Source organism: Eptesicus fuscus, chromosome 7 (assembly GCF_027574615.1).
Source record: "Eptesicus fuscus isolate TK198812 chromosome 7, DD_ASM_mEF_20220401, whole genome shotgun sequence".
Classification (NCBI taxonomy): domain Eukaryota; kingdom Metazoa; phylum Chordata; class Mammalia; order Chiroptera; family Vespertilionidae; genus Eptesicus; species Eptesicus fuscus.
Genome location: NC_072479.1, coordinates 13,179,672 through 13,197,811, shown reverse-complemented (window position 1 = coordinate 13,197,811; position 18,140 = coordinate 13,179,672). Strand labels below are relative to the sequence as shown.

Sequence of the window (18,140 nt, the reverse complement as noted above, 5' to 3'; positions counted from 1 at the left end):
AGCACTTATAGTATCTATAAATGAAGGATTAATGTTATATATTTTCTGAAGAGCCCCTCTTTTCTCTCTCAGGACACAGATATGTATTATATCGAAAATGACACTCCTGCTATGGCCAGGACGTCAAACCTTAATGAAGAGCTTGGTCAGGTGAGAGCCTCTTTGGGAACTTTGGTATTGGTGACATGAGTATGAGGAGAGACTAGCGTTAGAAGAACCATGGAGAGATTTTTGCAAAATTACTTCCATATGAATGTGGTTTTGACATCTGAAGAGCTATCTAGTATTTGAAAGTATTATGAAATATAAATGTTAATCAGTTTTGAATTGCATTTTAAGCTTGTGTATATCTTATCACTTAGGAGGGACCTGCAAAATATTTAGTACAAAAATACAGTAAAATGTTCCTTTGGACTATTAAAATTGTTAGGAACAAATGGTAGAGAAAACAATGGTTAAGATTCTCATAACCCTGTTGTCTGTGTCCATTGGTTATGGTTATATGCATGCATACAAGTCCTTTGGTTGATCTCTCACCCTTTTCCCCACCCTCCCCTACCTTCCCTCTGAGGTTTGAGCACCTGATCGATGCTTCTCTGTCTCTGGATCTGTTTTTGTTTATCAGTTTATGTTGTTCATTATAATCCACAAATGAGTGAGATCAAGTGATATTTATCTTTCTCTGACTGACTTATTTAGCTTAGCATAATGCTCTCCAGCTCCATCCATGCTGCTGCAAATGATAGGAGTTCCTTCTTTTTTACAGCAGCGTAGTATTCCATTGTGTAGATGTACCAGGTTTTTAATCCACTCATCTGCTGATGGGCACTTAGGCTGTTTCCAAATCTTAGCTATTGTAAAGATATTGTAAATCTTAGCTATGAATATAGGGGTGCGTATATCCTTTCTGATTGGTGTTTCTGGTTTCTTGGGATATATTCCTAGAAGTGGGATCACTGGGTCAAATGGAAGTTAACATGTAAGTTTTTGAAGTACAAGTATCTGTTAAATCTCTTACATATTCTGGATTTTGTTTCTGAAATATTCCAGGGAACCATTGTCTTTTCCACCATTCCCCCTGAACCCAAATTACTTTACTGAGTTGTACTTTGCATTGTTTTCCTCTTATGTTGAAATTACTACAAGCAACTACCTCTTTTGAACGCATTGCAATTAAAGATTTTCATTTCATTTTATACATCTTATTGAAACCTCCCAACTACCCTATAATGTGGGTGCTATATATATCAGACTAAATTTAACTTCTGTTTGAATTTTTTCCCCAGTGTTCCAGATAGTTAATTTATCTCTTTTCTGTGTCCCCATAACAATCTTCCCAAACATAAATACAATAAAATAAGAGACATGATAGTGATGCATTGTCTGTTTTCCTCTTGAAACTTTCAAGCCCATTATGGGGTATGGATGTGTCTTTGGTTGTTTTGCATAGTACTCAGTATATCATTGTTCTCAGGTGCCATTGAACTGGACCTGAATAACTAAAGGATTGAATGTGCTCAAGAAGCACTAGTATGAAATTATACATCCTTATTGGGTGCATGGGGAAGTAATTTTATTTTATTTTTCAATTACAGTTGACATTTAATATTACATTAATTTCTTGTGTACAACATAGTGATTAGACATTTATATAACTTACAAAGTGATCAACCTGCTCAGTCTAGGATTCATCTGACACCATCCATAGTTATAATATTATTCACTATATTCCTTATGCTATACTTACATCCCCATGACTATTTTATAACTGTCAATTAGTACTTCTTAATTCCTTCACCTTTTTCACCCATCCACCCACCCACCTCCCATCTGGCAACCATCAATTTGTTCTCTGTATGTATGAATTTGTTTCTGTTTCATTTGTTCATTTATTTTTTTAGATTCCACATTTAAGTGGAATCCACATATGATGTTTGTTTTTCTTTCTCTGACTAATTTCACTTAGCATAATAGCCTCTAGGTCCATCCATGCTGTCACAAATGGCAAGATAAATTATAAGATATTATTTTTATGGCTGAGTAATATTCCAATGTATACTAGTATGTGTACCACTTCTTTTATTTTATTTTATAAAAGGAAATTTATTTAAAATATATACCTTTCTCTAGGTACAAGTCTTAAAGTCAGATTACTATATTTCATTTGTTTTATTACTATAGTACTCAGATATAATTGTGTTATACATATTAATTAGATTCATGAATAGATCTATCACTAATTAAAATGTCTGCATGTGCAGGTAACATATCTCTATATTTTATATTTTCTTACATTCAGATAAAATCAGATTTTCTTAAAATAATTTTTAAAAATAATTTGATTACTTTGTTCTAGCCTCAGGAATTAAATTATCAGTTTTTAAATGCCTGGCCTTCTTTTTTTTTCTTTATTAATTAAGGTATTACATATGTGTCCTTACCCTCCTGTGGACCCTCTTATCCCCCCACTATGTACAACTTCTTTATCCATTTGTCTATTGATGGACACTTAGGTTGCTTCCATATCTTGGCTATTGTAAATAATGCTGCATGAACATTGGGGTGCAGATATGTTTTTGAGTTAGTTTTGGATTTCTTCAGATAAATACCTAAGTGGAATTGCATGGTGAAGTAGTTTTGAGTTGGAACTTATAAGTTAAAATTCAGTAGGCAAAGTGATAGCAAATCTTGATAATTTCTTATAAATTTTCATTTTTTAATATTTTAATTTAATCTTTAAAAACAAGGCAGAAACACTTTATTAGAAGACTGATTCTAAAAACTTATTTATACAGTATTAATTACCTATATTATACTAATTTTATATTTCTATATAATTTTATATTTATTTAGGAGCATTAATCATCTTTCTTAAAATATCTTTCTTTACTTAAATGCCTTTTAATTGCTTTAAAAATAGCAATATTGTATAATTAAGAAAAAGTACAGAGTGCAATTCATGTTATTAACCCTCTTTTATAAAACAGTAACACATGACTTCCCTTTGGGGTCCCTGGAGTACATCCAGCATCCAGCAACAGTTATGAACACTCCTTAGAAAACATATAAGGGCCCTGGCGGCGTAGCTCAGTTGGCTGAGCATTGTCCTGATATGCCAGGGTTGTGGGTTCTATCCCTGGTCAGGACATATACAAGAAACAACCAATGTGTTGTAACAGTGACTGAGAAGCATGGTGTTTGTTCTGTGCTGCTCAGGATATGCCTTCTTAACCCAGCTAGGAGACGGAGTCTTAAAAAGAGATGTTTCTAGGTTGCCAAAGTCTGAGCTTGTTGTCTTGACATGTTGGACATTAGGAGAGAATACTGTATGAGATCATGTGAATATCTTAAAGAACGACAAGTGTCTTTGAGATGCCTCGTGGCAGAACTTAATATGCTTATAGATTTATAATGGCTCCAGGGCTGTTACTGAGTCTCCTTTGTGCATTTCCACACAATTGGACTCTATAATTAGCTATTGAAAAAGGTTTTTAAGTGGTCTAAGCATTAGAATATATTAATTTAATAATATTTAATTATAATTGTTATATATAATATCTATGCAATTCTAAAATATATTTTGCTCGATTGAAGGAAATTTACTTTTGAAAATGTATACAGATTTTGAAAAACATAGACTTAAGACTTTATTTATTGGTTTTTGCATCTTATTATGTTACTAGAAGCCCAATGCACGAAGATTCATGCCAGAATGGGCCTTCCTTTTCCTGGCTGCATGCACCGCCTTCGCTCTGGCCGGAGCCGCCTTTCCGCTCAGGCCCGGAGCCGCCACCTTTCCGCCTTCCTACACTGCTCAGAGGCCTGGAGCGGCCAGTGGTGGTGTGGTATGCCTGCGTCATCGCCACGGCGGTGATGCAAGTGTCCCACCCTGCCCCGGCCACTCAGCGCCCGTGTATGCAAATTAACCCACCATCTTTGTTGGGGTTAATTTGCATACTCACTCTTGATTGGCTGGTGGGCGTCGCGAATTAGCATGTTGCTCTTTTATTAGGTAGATTGATGTATGTATGTTTCTCTTATCCTTTGATTTAGGTTAAATACCTGTTTTCTGACAAAACTGGAACTCTTACATGCAATATTATGAACTTCAAGAAATGCAGCATTGCTGGAGTAACCTATGGGTAAGTGTGTTTATTACTTACTGAAAAATTGATTTGTTACAACAAAATAAGTTTATTTTTATCTGTTTAGTCAAATACTTTGACTTTCTGAGAGTTTGAAAAGATACTTATAAGCTTTTAGTGTCAAACTCCCAAAAAATCCTTCCCAAGATCAATGTTAAGGAGCTAAGGTTACCACTTATTTTTTTTTCTAGGAGTTTTATAGTTTTACTAGAGGTCTGGTGTATGAAAATTTATGCACTGGAGGGGGGTTCCCTCAGCCCAGCCTGCCCCCTCTCACAGTCCAGGAGCCCTCAGGGGCAGGAGGCAACCTGGCAATCAGGGGAAGGCCCCCCCCCCAACCTCTGCTGCTGACACTGCTGGCAGCGCAAGCCTCGGCCGGCCCTGGTTACCTGAGCCTCAGGTGGCCCTGGGCAGCTGGGCAGCTGCCATCCGAGGCTTGCCTGCGCCTCGGGCATTGGCTGGGCAGCCACCATCCAAGGTTTGCCTGCACCTCAGGCCGGCCCTGGGTGGCTGGGAAGCCACCATCCGAGGCTAAATAGCAGGCTGAGTTAAAGCTAAATATGAATGTATAAGACACCTACATCAGCTGGGGGGCTGAGGGGACTGGGGGACTTTGGAGGCAGGAGCACGGAGCAGCTGGACCTGCCGCCCCAGTGGGGCTGAGGGGACTGGGCACCACCATCTTGTGGCTGTGGGTCCCGCCACCTTTGAGGGTGTGATAGTTAATTAGCATATTCCCTCCTTATTGGCTGTGGGCACCGCCATCTTTGTGAGGGTGTGGCAGTAAATTAGCATACTCCCTCTTTATTAGATAGGACTAGAGGCCCGGTGCACGAAATTTGTGCACTGGGGGGGGGGTTGTCCCTCAGTCCAGCCTGCACCCTCTCCAATCTGGGACCCCTTGGGTGATCCCTGTGGGATCGGGCCTAAACCGGCAGTCGGACATCCCTCTCACAATCTGGGACTCCTAGCTCCCAACCGGCCACCTGCCTGCCTGCCTGCCTGATTGCCCCTAACTGCTTCTGCCAGCCAGCCTGATCACCCCCTAACCACTCGCCTGCCAGCCTGATCGACATTTAACTGCTCCCCTGCAGGCCCAATTGCCCCAAACAGCCCTCCCTTGCTGGCCCTGTCACTCCTAACTGCCCTCTCCTGCTGGCCTGGTTGCCCCAACTGCCCTCCCCTGTAGGCCTGGTTGCCTCCAACCACCCTCTCCTGTTGGCCTGGTCGCCTACAACTGCCCTCCCCTGCCAGCCATCTTGTGGTGGTCATCTTGTGACCACATGAGGGTGGCCATCTTGTGTGAGGGCGTGATGGTCAATTTGCATATTGCCTCTTTATTATATAGGCTAGTTAAAGTATTATGTTCAAGTCTTTAATCCATTATGAGTTAATTATTATGTATGGTATACTATAGAAGGTCCAGTTTTATTATTTTGCATGTGGCTCTCAAGTTTACCAAAACCACTTATTAAAGAGACTGTTCTTTCTTTTTTTTTTTTTTTAAATATATTTTATTGATTTTTTACAGAGAGGAAGAGAGAAGGATAGAGTCAGAAACATTGATGAGAGAGAAATATCAATCAGCTGCCTCTTGCACTCCCCCTACTGGGGATGTGCCCGCAACCAAAGTACATGCCCTTGACCGGAATCGAACCTGGGACCCTTGAGTCCGCAGGCCGACGCTCTATCCACTGAGCCAAACCGGTTTCGGCTGTTCTTTCCCTATTGTTTATTTTTGGCTCCTTTGTAATAAATTTGTTAACCATAAATGCATGGGTGTATTTCTGGGCTCTCTATTTTATTCCATTGATCTGTTTTTATGTCAACACTATACTGTTTTAATTACTATAGCTTTGTAATATAGTTTGAAATCAGAGAGTGTGATGCCTCTGGCTTTGTTCTTCTTTCTCAAGTTTGCTTTGGCAATTTGGTTATTTTGTGGTTCCATACATATTAGGATGTTTGTTTTATTTCTGTGAAAAATATCATTGACATTTTGGTAGGGATTGTATTGAATCTGTAGATTTCTTCAGGTAATATGGACATTTTAATAATATACATTCTTTTTATCCATAAGCATGAACTAATTTCCTATTAATTTATGCCTTCTTCAGTTTTTTTCATCAATATCTTATAGTTTTAGGTATTTTTTGGTTACAATTGTAAATGTGATGTTTTCTTTTAAAAATTTTTTTAAATACTCACCCATGGATATGTTTAAAAAAAATGATTTTAGAGAGAGGGGAATGGAGAGAGAAAGAGAGAACCATGGATATGAGAGAGAAACATCTATTGTTTGCCTCACATATGCACCCTGACCCAGGGATCAAACCCGCAAGCTAAGTATGTGCCCTGACCAGGAATCGAACCCACAACCTTTTGGTGAACAGGATGAAGCCCCAACTAACTGAGCCACACCAGCCAGGGAGTGATGTTTTCTTATACCTTTTTGATAGTTCATTATTAATGTATAGAAATGCAACAGATTTTTGTGTTTGAGTTGTGTCCTGCAACTTTACTAAATTTGATTATTAGTTTTCATAGTGTTTTTGGTGGAGTCTTTAGGATATTCAGTACTTATCATGTCATCTGCAAATACAATTTTACTTCTTCTTTTCTCATTTGGGTGCCTTTTATTTCTTTTTCTTGCCTGTCCAATGTTGAATAAAAGTGGTAAGAATGGGCATCTGACTTCTACCTGCTCTTAGGAAAAAAAGGCTTTCAGTTTTTACTATTGACTATGATATTAGATGTGGACTTATTACATATTGCCTTCATTATATTGAGGTATGTCCCCTCGGCACACACTTGTTGAGCATTTTTTTAAAATAAATATATTTTATTGATTTTTTACAGAGAGGAAGGGAGAAGGATAGAGAGTTACTAACATCAATGAGAGAGAAACATTGATCAGCTGCCTCCTGCACACTCCCCACTGGGGATGTGCCCGCAACCAAGATACATGCCCTTGACCGGAATCGAACCTGGGACCCTTCAGTCTGCAGGCCAATGCTCTATCCACTGAGCCAAACCAGTTTCGGCATTGTTGAGCATTTTTAATCATCAATGGATATTGAATTTTGTCAAATGCATTTTCTGCACTTATTGAGATGTTCATATGATTTTTGTCCTTCATTTTTTTTTTTTTTTACTGTAGTGTATCCCATTGATCGATTTGTATATGTTGAATCATCTTGCATCCCTGGAATAAAGTTCACTTGATCATGGTGTATGATCCTTTTAATGTATTATTGAATTTGGTTTGTGAATATTTTGTTAAGGATTTTTATTGAGGATCTATGTTCATTAGGGATAGTGGTCGTAATTTTCTTTTCTTGTGTTGTCCTTGTCTGGTTTTGGTATCTGGGTAATGCTAGTAATAGAAAATGAGTTTGGAAATGTTTTCTTCTTCTATATTTATGGAAGAATTTGAGAATGATTGGTATTAATTTTCTTTGAGTGTTTTGGAGAATTCACAGTGAAGATGTCTGGTCTGGAATTTTTGTTTGTTGGAAGTTTTTTTGTGTTTTTTTTTAAAAAATTTAATCTCCTTAATAGTAATGGATCTTTTCAGATGTTCTATTTCTTCATGATTCAGTCTTGGTAGATTGTTTTATCCATTTTTTTTGGAGATTATACAATTTGTTGGTGTATAGCTGTTCATAGTAGTCTCTTTTGATCCTTGGTGTTTGTATGTTATCAATCATAATATCTCCTCTTTCATTTCTGATTTTGAGATCTCTTTTGTGTGTGTGTGAATCTAGTGAAAGATTTGTCCATTCTTTTAATTGAACCAGCTCTTAGTTTTATTGATCTTTTCTGTTGTCTTTTTAGTCTTTCATTTATTTATTCCTGGTCTTTGTTATTTTTTTTCTACTAACTTTGGGCTTTATTTGTTCTTTTTCTAGTTCTTTGATGACTAAAGTTAGGTTGTTAAAAATTTTTCTTGTTTCTTGATGTGTGGCCATTTATCACCATGAATTTCCCTCTAAGAACTACTTTTGGCTGCATACCATAAGTTTTGACATGTTTCCATATTATTTTGTCTCAAGGTATTTTCAAACTTTTTCTTTTGATTTTGTTTTTGAACCATTGGTTATTCAGAATATATGATAACCATTGGTTATCATATATTTCTGATTTTTCCAGTTTTCTTCTTGTAATTGATTTCTCTGTTAAAAATGCTTGATATGATTTCAGTCTTCTTAAATTTATTAAGACTTGTTTTTTGGCCTATTATGTGATATATTTTGGAGAATGTTCTATGTGTAAATGCCTGTCGTTTGCTCATAGTTTGGTGATCACTCTGTTTTTTTCTCTCTCTGGAAGTCATTTTCCAGAACTGACAAGAGAGCAATCCTCAGATGATTTCTGGTAAGTATATTCTAGCATGTATTGATTCTTTAGAGGGAAAGGTTATGGAACAATTCTATATTTTCATGTCTTACCTGAATAGTTAGTAATTAAAAGTTGCATGTTTGTTATTTCAAGAGAAAACCAGAATAAAATTTAAGTGTGAATATGATTTTCAAAGTCCAGTGATACTACTAGGCTTTAACAAAAGATAGTGAGCCCTTGGTCCAGTACTTCCCACTCACTTTCCACCTCCTACGATAATGTCTTCAAGGTTTAGTATACATGTTATATAGCAGGTATTAGAATTTTATTCATTTTAAAGGCTGAATAATGTTTCTCTTTGCATGTATATACCATATTTTGTTTATCCATTTATCTGTTGATGGGCATTTGGGATATTTTCACCTTTTGGCTAATGCTAATAATGCTGTTATGAACATTGGTACACAGTGGATCTCTGCTTCCAAATTGTTTTGGGTATGTACATAAAAGTGGGATTGCTGGGTCATGTGCTTATTCTATATTTAAATTTTTGAGGAACCATCAAACTGTGTTTCATAGTAGCTCTCCCATTTTACACTCCTGCCAGTAATGCACAATTTTTCTACATCTTTGAACCACTTGTTAATGAATGAAATAATTAAAAAAACAACAACATTCCAATGAGTATAAAGTGGTATCTCATTGTAGTATTGATTTACGTTTCCCTTAGGACTAATGATGTTGTCTGCTCATGTTTTAAGACAAAACTGATCAGTAGGGCTGTGTGTATATGTGTGGGAGGTGGGAACAGTGTGGTTGATGACAAACTGGCTTCCCTGTGGGATGATCAGTCAGGACCTATTATTTTATTGGAGGATCCCTGGTTGTCAGTGTGTGGGTCTTTCTTGTGAGCTGATCAGTCTTCTCATGGGAAGAATACTTTAGTTTTTGCCAAGGGTTGTAAATGTGGCTGCAGTTGTTGTGGGAGCTGAGTGGAAGCAGAGGGTTGGTGATTATAGCTTTCAGTGTATATCAGATTTCACTTGAAACTCCTGTTTTGGGAGGATGCCGTACCCTACTTGTCTTTGTGTCCAGTGTCCATGAGTCCAGGGTTACTCTAATTTTTTTAAGGATTCTTTATTGTTTAGCATTACATACAGTATTACATATGTCTCCTTTTTCCCCCATTGACGTCTCTCTGGCCACCCCCACCCCCCAGCATATGCCCTTACCTCCTAGTGTCTGTGTCCATTGGTTATGTTTATATGCATGCATGCAAGTCCTTTGCTTGATCTCTTACCTCCCTCCCCCTCCCTGTCCCCTTCCTTTCCTCAAGTTAGACTGTCTGTTCGATGCTTCTCTGTCTCTGGATCTGTTTTTGTTCATCAGCCCATGTTCACTATATTCTACAAATGAGTGAGATCATGTGATATTTATCTTTCTTCAACTGACTTATTTCGCTTAGCATAATGCTCTCCAGGTCCATCCATGCTGTTGCAAATGGTAAGAGTTCTTTCTTTTTTACAGCATTGTCGTATTCTATTGTATAGATGTACCACAGTTTTTTAATCCACTCATCTGCTGATGGGCACTTAGGCTGTTTCCAAATCTTAGCTATTGTAAATTGTGCTGCTATGAACATAGGGGTTCATATGTCCTTTATGATTGGTGTTCAGGGCTACTCTAATTTAACCTCTCTAAAGGATAAACCTTCCATTTCTTTCTGGGTTCAGAAGGTTTAGCTGCCTGGCTACATGGGATGAGAGAGGGTTCTTGCAGGATGAACCTTGCTTAGGTGGATTTGGAACCTGTTCTGTTCCCATCTTCCCTTTATCTATCTCTTGCTGCCGTTTCCTCAGCTTTCACACAGTTTTGCTGGGGCATCAGCCTGCATTTTAGGTGTTTCCCTTTGCAAGCTATTGGTTTCTGTTTTCTCTGCGGGATTAAATTCTGATATCTATACAGAGTTCATACTGACATCAACTGTGCTGTTGTCTCTTCTCCAATTGTCTTGAAGTAAAGGTTTCAGGAAGGAGTGGAGATGCATGAATATAATTGTCACATCACATTTTTTTTTTCAGTGGACTAGGACAGAGCCATAATATTAGGTTTCTTTTCTCATAATTATCTGCCTTTTTCTTTCTCCTATATCCGAGCCCTGGCCATAAGCGATTGCATAGATACAATGCAATAATTCCTCCATTTTTTCCTGGGTTGAGCAGGCAGCTCTTAGAAGTTTTTCCTGGTAGAAGTTATACAGAGACCAACTAAAATGACAAAGTCAGATGTTGATTTTGTCTCTGTTTCTTCTCCTTGTAACGATGTTGCTGTTTATAAAATCTTACAAAAATTATAAAATATTTTATAGTACTGTTAAAGATTTCCTGTTGAGGTTTGAAATAATATATAGTATTCTGAATCTTTAAAAGTTTAAATCTGTGGGCTTTTTAGGTGCGGTTCTTCTTGAAGACAGAGTCTTACTGCCTTTAAATTATCTTAAAGGAACTTTTGACCTGAATAAATATTTTCTATTCTCTTTCACAGCCGGATGTCTTGTCCACCTAGTGAGTCGTGTGACTTTGATGATCCCAGGCTCTTAAAGAACATGGAGGACCACCATGTAAGGACATAATTTTTCACTTGAGACATAAAATACCTTATGACGTACCTTTATTTATGTATATGGGTAGTGTCTTGAAAGTTGCAATTTAGAGTGTGGGGAAGAGATACAGTCTCGCTTTAATGATGTTAGTACTTCAAGGAAGTAATCTTGAACAAAGGCTTTCTGGTTAGCACTTTTTATAAGTTAATGTAAACCTGACTGAAATATGTGGTGAAGTTATAAAGCAGCACATGAAGATTAAGACAAGTTTTAACATAGAATTCTCTAACATTTCATATTTCTGTTGCTTTATTTCTTCATTACCATTTCTGTAGTACTATTTCTTCACAGTTGTGAATCTATGAAGTCATGTATTTTGAAAAGTAATTGCAATATCCTTTGACTAGGATAATTTAAGAAACAAAAGTAAGGTATAATTACATGTAGCAGTTATAGGATCCTACTCGGTGCCAAACATTTGATATGTATTTCCTATACCACTTGAGTCACCCCAGAGATGTAATACGGTAAGAAGTTGTATAGAAAGATTGACTTGGCCAAGATTACCCATCAAACAATGTAGAAATGAGACTCCTATCTTAAGTCTGTTTGAATCTTAATTATGACATCACATTATCTCAACTATTGTTACAAACCATAATTAACTGCAGTATCACATAAATTTATGTTTTTAAAGGACACTCTGAAAAATAACAACTTTGAAAAGTATTCAGAAATCAAAGTATTCCATAACCAGCTTGGTCTATATAAATTAGATCTAATATTAATTTTTTTCTGAATAAAATTTTAGTTTTAAAATTAGGTAAACTTGAGCAAAATCAAAATTTTATCTTTCCAAAATTTTATTAAGAGACTAGTGGCCTGATGCATGAAATTTGTGCATGCGGGGGGTGGGGGGGGGGTCCCTCAGCCCAGCCTGCACCCTGTTCAATCGGGGACCCCTTGGGGGATGTCCGACTGCTGGTTTAGACAGTCAGTCTAACCAGCAGTCAGATATCCCTCTCACAATCTGGGACCACTGGCTCCTAACCTCTCACCTGCCTACCTGCCTGACCACCCCTCACTGCCTCTGCCTGCCTGCCTGATTGCCCCTAACCCCTCTGCCTGCCTGCCTGCCTGATTGCCCCTAACTGCCTCTGCCTGACTGCCTGATGACCCCTAACTTCCCTCCCCTGCCAGCCTGATCTTGCACCCAATGGCCCTCCCCTGATGGCCTGATCTCACCCTCAACTGCCCTCCCCTGCCAGCCTGATCTTGCCTCCAACTGCCCTCCATTGCCAGCTTGCCCCAATTGCCCTCTCCTGTTGGCTTGATCTTGTCCCCAAGTGCCCTCCCCTGCCAGCCTGATCTCACCCTCAACTGCCTTCCCCTGCCGGCCTGATCGCCCCTAACTGCCTCTGCCTTGGCCCCCACCACCATGGCTTTGTCTGGAAGGAAGTTGGACGTCCAGAAGATGACTGGTTGACCCGGTCTAATGAGCATATTATCCTTTTATTAGTATAGATAGATTATATAGGATAGGATTGCTTAAATGGTTGGGGGTGAAGCCTTTTTCAGCAGGAGGAGATGCTCTTGGCAGACAAAAATACATAATCCCTATATCTGGACTGGTGGCCAGCCATATATACTATACTGCCAAGCCTGTCATTAAAAAATTGAACCACTTTCTTACACCTTACACCAAATAGCTATTGCCCTTAAGACCCCTCCTCAGCCCCCACCTTAGGTTCTGCCTTTGCAGTTCACCCAGAGTAGGTTCTAATTGGTCGGTTTCTATGCCAGTCAGCATCAGAAGCTCCGCCTCCTAGGCAGCCATTGGCTCTTCACAGTTCATCTAGATTTGGTTCTGATTGGTCGGTTTCCATGCCAGTCAGCATCAAAAGCTCCGCCTCCTAGGCAGCCATTGGCTCCTCGCAGTTCACCCAGATTTGGTTCTGATTGGTCAGTTTCTATGCCAGTTAGCGTCAAAAGCTCCGCCTCCTAGGCAGCCATTGGCTCCTCGCAGTTCACCCAGATTTGGTTCTGATTGGTCGGTTTCTATGCCAGTTAGTGTCAAAAGCTCCGCCTCCTAGGCAGCCATTGGCTCCTCGTAGTTCACCCAGATTTGGTTATGATTGGTCGGTTTCTATGCCAGTCAGTGTCAAAAGCTCTGCCTCCTAGGCAACCATTAGCTCCTCGCAGTTCATCCAGATTTGGTTCTAATTGGTCGGTTTCTATGCCAGTCAGCATCTCCAGGCCTATCTCCAGGCCTGATCAGAGAGGCAGGGCTGATAAGCAGCTGCCCCAGGCTGCTGGTGAGCAGGCTGAACAGCTGACCTCTCGGAGAGAGAGAGAGGCTCGGCTGCTGGCGAGGCCCAGAGAGAGAGAGAGGCAAGGGCTGATCAGTCCTGCCTCTCTCTATCTCCAATAGGTCAGCAGTTCAGCCCGCTCACCAGTCCCTGCCCACCTGAGCCTGCTGCACGGGCAACCTGGTGTTCAGTCATCCCTTTGGTTGTTTTGGATGTTACGGAGCCTGGCTCTTTATATATATACTAGTGACCTGGTGCACGAAATTCATGCACATTAAAAGGGGATTAATTAGAGGAAATAATTTAATATTGTTTTTTGCCCTTTCTCTATAACAGAAGTGTCAGAGATGAAAGAAAATTAGTAAAATGTATATGAAAACATTCCTCCTGTCAGAGTCTGGGGCACACCATGGGACCTAGAGTCAAGTCCCCGCCCACCCACATGCACCTCAAAATCACGTGAGACCCAAACCCGGCTGCCCCCATCATTGGGCTAGATCCAGACCCGGCCAGTCCCATCCTTGTCAAGCCCTGCTGGGCAGGGGGCATAGCCTCAGGTCCCCTGGCCCAGTGCCAGGACGGGGGGCATGGCCTGATGTCCCCCAGCCCAGACCATGGCGGTGAGCATGCCTTGAGGTCCTCCATCAAGCCCCGCCAGGTGGGGGACACAGCCTGAGATTCCCTGTCAAGCCCCGCTGGGTGGGGGGCATGGCCTGAGGTCCCCTGTCAAGCCCCACCAGGTGCGGGAAGGTGTAGCCTCAGGTCCCCCGGCCCAGCACTGGGAGGGGTGCAGCCTCAGGTCCCCCGTCAAGCCCCACTAGGCAGGTGCACGGCCTGAGTTCCCCCGACCCAGCACTGGGGGTGCACCTTGAGGCCCCTCGTCAAGCCCCACTGGGTGGGGGCCATGGCATGAGGTCCCCTGTCAAGCCCCGCCAGGCAGGGGGTGTGATCTGAGGTCCCCCGGCCTGGCGCTGGGGCAGGGGGAGCAGCCTGAGGTCCCCTAGCACAGCACCAGGATGGGAAACGCACCTTGAGGTCCCCCGTCAAGCCCCGCTGGGTGGGGTGCGTGGCCTGAGGTCTCCTGGCCTGGCACTGGGGCAGGAGCGTGGCCTGAGGTCCCCTGTCAAGCCCCAGGGGGCAGGGGAGGGCATAGCCTCAGATCCCTGCTGATTGCTCGTTAAGGCTCCTTATGGGAACTTGGCCTCAGCTGTGGGTGCAGCCATCTTTGTGACAGAGTGATGGTCAATTAGCATATTTCCTCTTTATTAGATAAGGTATGTATATGTGTGTGTGTATATATATATATATATATATATATATATATATATATATACACACACACACACACACACACACACACACATATGGAGAGAGAGAGAGAGAGAGAGAGAGAGAGAGAGAGAGAGAGAGAGAGAGAGAGAGCTTTCTCTGAAATTTTCAGCAAGGAAATTTCCTTTTCTCTATTGCAGTTAGTACCTATTGGTTAAAGCTAAAACCTTCCTAGCAGTGGTTCTCAAATATGAGTGTGTTAAGACACCTACATTCATGGGCTGGTATGCAGATATTCTGCCTCAGCCCCTGGTGATGCTGTTGAAGTGGTCCCAGACTACACAGAGAACACTGCTGAGGTCCATGCTTCATGCCACAGTCATTGATGTGGCCATTTCTTGGATTTTTAAAAAAAAATTTATTGTTCAAAGTGTTACATATTCCCCCCGACCCATTCATTTTCCCCCTTTGACCTCTTCTAACCTACCTCCACCCCCTGCCCCAGACCTTCATCACTCTATTGTCTGTGTCCATGGGTTATGCATATATGCATACAAATTCTTTGGTTGATCTCTTCCCACCCACCCACCCTCCCCCTAGGTTCCTTTGACATTCCACAGTCTGTTCCATGCTTCGATATCTCTGGATTTATTTTGTTCATCACTTTATTTTGTTCTTTAGATTGCACATATGAATGAGGTCATGTGATACTTGTCTTTCTCTGACTGGCTTATTTCACTTAGCATAATATTTTCCAGGTCCCTCCATGCTGTCTCAAAGGATAGCAGATCCTTCTTTTTCCTGCTGCATAATATTCCGTGGTGTAAATGTACCACAGCTTTTATATCCACTCATCTACTGATGGGCAGTTGGGCTTTTTCCAGATCTTAGCTATTGTAAATTGTGCTACTCTGAACATAGGGGTGCATGCATTCTTTCTGATTGGTGTTTTGGGTTTCTTAGGAAATATTCTAGAAGTGGGGTCACAGGGTCAAATGGCAGTACTATATTTAATTTTTTTTTTTTTTTTTTAGGAAACTCAATACTGTTTTCCATAATGGCTACACCTATCTGCATTCCAGCTGTGTACTAGGGTTCCCTTTTCTCTACATTCTCCCTAGCTCTTGTTATTTGTTAATTTGTTGATGGTAGCCATTCTGACAGTTGTGAGATGATACCTCATTGTCCTTTTAATTTCCATCTATCTGATGATCAGTGACTTTGGGCATTTTTTGTTTTTATGTCTCTTGGCCATCTGTATGTCTGCTTTGGAGAAGTATCTATTTAGGAACTTTGCCCATTTTTTTAATTGGATCATTTATCTTTTTTTGTTAAGTTATATGGTTCTACCATACAGTGGGCTCCCTTTTTATTTTGTTGATGGTTTCTTTTGCTGTTCAGAAGCTTTATTTTGATGTAGTCCCATTTGTTTATTTTCTCCTTAGTTTTCCTTGCCCTAGAGATGTATCTGTAAATATACTGCTAGGGAAAATGTCTGAGATTTTGCTGCCTATAATTTCTTCTAGGATTTTTATGGTGTCATGACCTACATTTAAGCCTTTTATTCATTTTGAGTTTATTTTTGTGTGTGGTGTAAGTTGGTGCTCTAGTTTCTTTTCTTTTTTTTTTTTTTTGCATGTATCTGTCTAATTTTCCCAACACCATTTATTGAAGAGACTGTTTTTACTCCATCGTCTTGCCTCCTTTGTCAAATGTTAATTGAGTGTAATGTCTTGGGTTGATTTCTGGGGTCTCTGTTCTATTTCATTGATCTATATGCCTGTTCTTGTGTCAGTAACAAGCTGTTTTGATGACAATGGCTTTGTAGTATAACCTGGTATTGGTATTGTGATTCCTTCAACTTTTTTCTTCTTTATCAAGATTTCTGCAGCTATTCCAGGTCTTTTTGAGTTTTATATAAATTTTTAGAGTATTTGTTCTAGATCTGTGAAATATGCCATTGCATATTTCAATGGGGATTGCATTGAATCTATAGATTGCTTTAGATATTATGAACATTTTAATGACGTTAAGTCTACAAATCCATGAACATAGTATATTCTTCTACTTGTTTATATCTTCTATCTCTTTTTTAAAGGTCCTTAGTTTTTGGAGTACAAATAAACTTATTGGTTACGTTTATTCCTATGTAATTGTTTTGTTGTTGCACAAGTAAATGGGATTGTTTGCTTAGTTTCTCCTTCTGAAAATTCATTATTCATGTATAAAAATACCATGGAATTCTAGGTGTTAATTTTGTATCCTGCTGCATTGCCAAATTTATTTATTAAATCTAGTAGTTTTTTTTTGGCGGAGTACTTAGGGTTTTCTATGTACAAAATTATGTCATCTGCGAATAATGAGAGTTTTACTTCCTCCCTTCCAATTTGGATGCCTTTTATTTCTTCTTCTTGTCTGGTTGCTGTGGCTAAGACTTCAGTACTATGTTGAAAAAGAGTGGTAAAAGCAGACATCCCTGTCTTGTTCATGTTCGAAGGGGAAATGGTTTTAGTTTTTGCCCATTGAATATGATGTTGGCTGTTAGTTTGTCATATATGGCTTTATTATGTTGAGATTTGATCCTTCTATTCCCACATTGCTGAAAAGATTTATCAAAAATGGGTATTGGATTTTATTGAATGATTTTCCTGTGTCTATTGATAGGATCATGTAATTTTTGTTTTTCAGTATGTTTATGTGATGTATCACATTTATTGATTTGTGAATATTGTAGCAGCCTTGCATTCCTGGAATAAATCCCACTTGGTCATGGTGTATGATATTTTTAATATATTGCTGGATGCAATTTGCTAATATTTTGTTGAGGATTTTAGTATCTTTGTTCATCAGGGATATTGGCCTGTAATTCTCTTTCTTTGTAGTGTCTTTATCTGGTTTTGGAATTAGGATAATGATGCCCTCATAAAAAGAACTTGGAAATGTTTCTTCCTTTTGGATTTCTTGGAATAGTCTGAGGAGGATAGGTGTTAGTTGTTTTTTGAATGTTTGGTAAAACTCCCCTGTGAAGTTGTAGGGACCAGGGTTTTTGTTTTTGGGAGTTTTTATTATTATTACTGCTTCAATTTCATCAGTTGTTGTTGGCCTATTCAGGTTTATGATTCTTCCTGATTTCATTTTGGAAGATTGCATTTTTTTTAGGAATTTGTCCATTTCACCCAGGTTGTTCAGTTTGTTGGCATATAGTTGTTCATAGTATTTTCTTACAATTCTTTGTATTTCTCTGGTGTCAGTTGTTACTTCACCACTTCATTTCTGATTTTATTTATTTGGGTCCTCTCTCTTTCTTAATGAGTCTGGCTAACAGTTCATCAATCTTGTTTATCTTTTCAAAGAACCAACTCTTGGTTTCATTGGTTTATTTGTATTTTTTTTTTAGCCTCCATGTTATTTATTTCTGCTCCAATCTTTATTATTTCCTTTCTTCTACTTATTCTGGGATTTTCTTGTTGTTCT

General features: G+C 39.6%; 1 protein-coding gene across 1 annotated transcript in view; it reads left to right on the top strand.

Annotated features, from left to right (window-relative positions):
• ATP8A2 (ATPase phospholipid transporting 8A2) overlaps positions 1-18,140 on the top strand; it is a 528,491-nt gene that overhangs the window by 36,197 nt on the left and 474,154 nt on the right. The window contains exons 12-14 of the mRNA XM_054719729.1: positions 73-150; positions 4,054-4,142; positions 11,031-11,106. Coding sequence (XP_054575704.1) covers positions 73-150; positions 4,054-4,142; positions 11,031-11,106 — 243 coding nt within the window. The remainder of the gene's footprint in view (positions 1-72; positions 151-4,053; positions 4,143-11,030; positions 11,107-18,140) is intronic.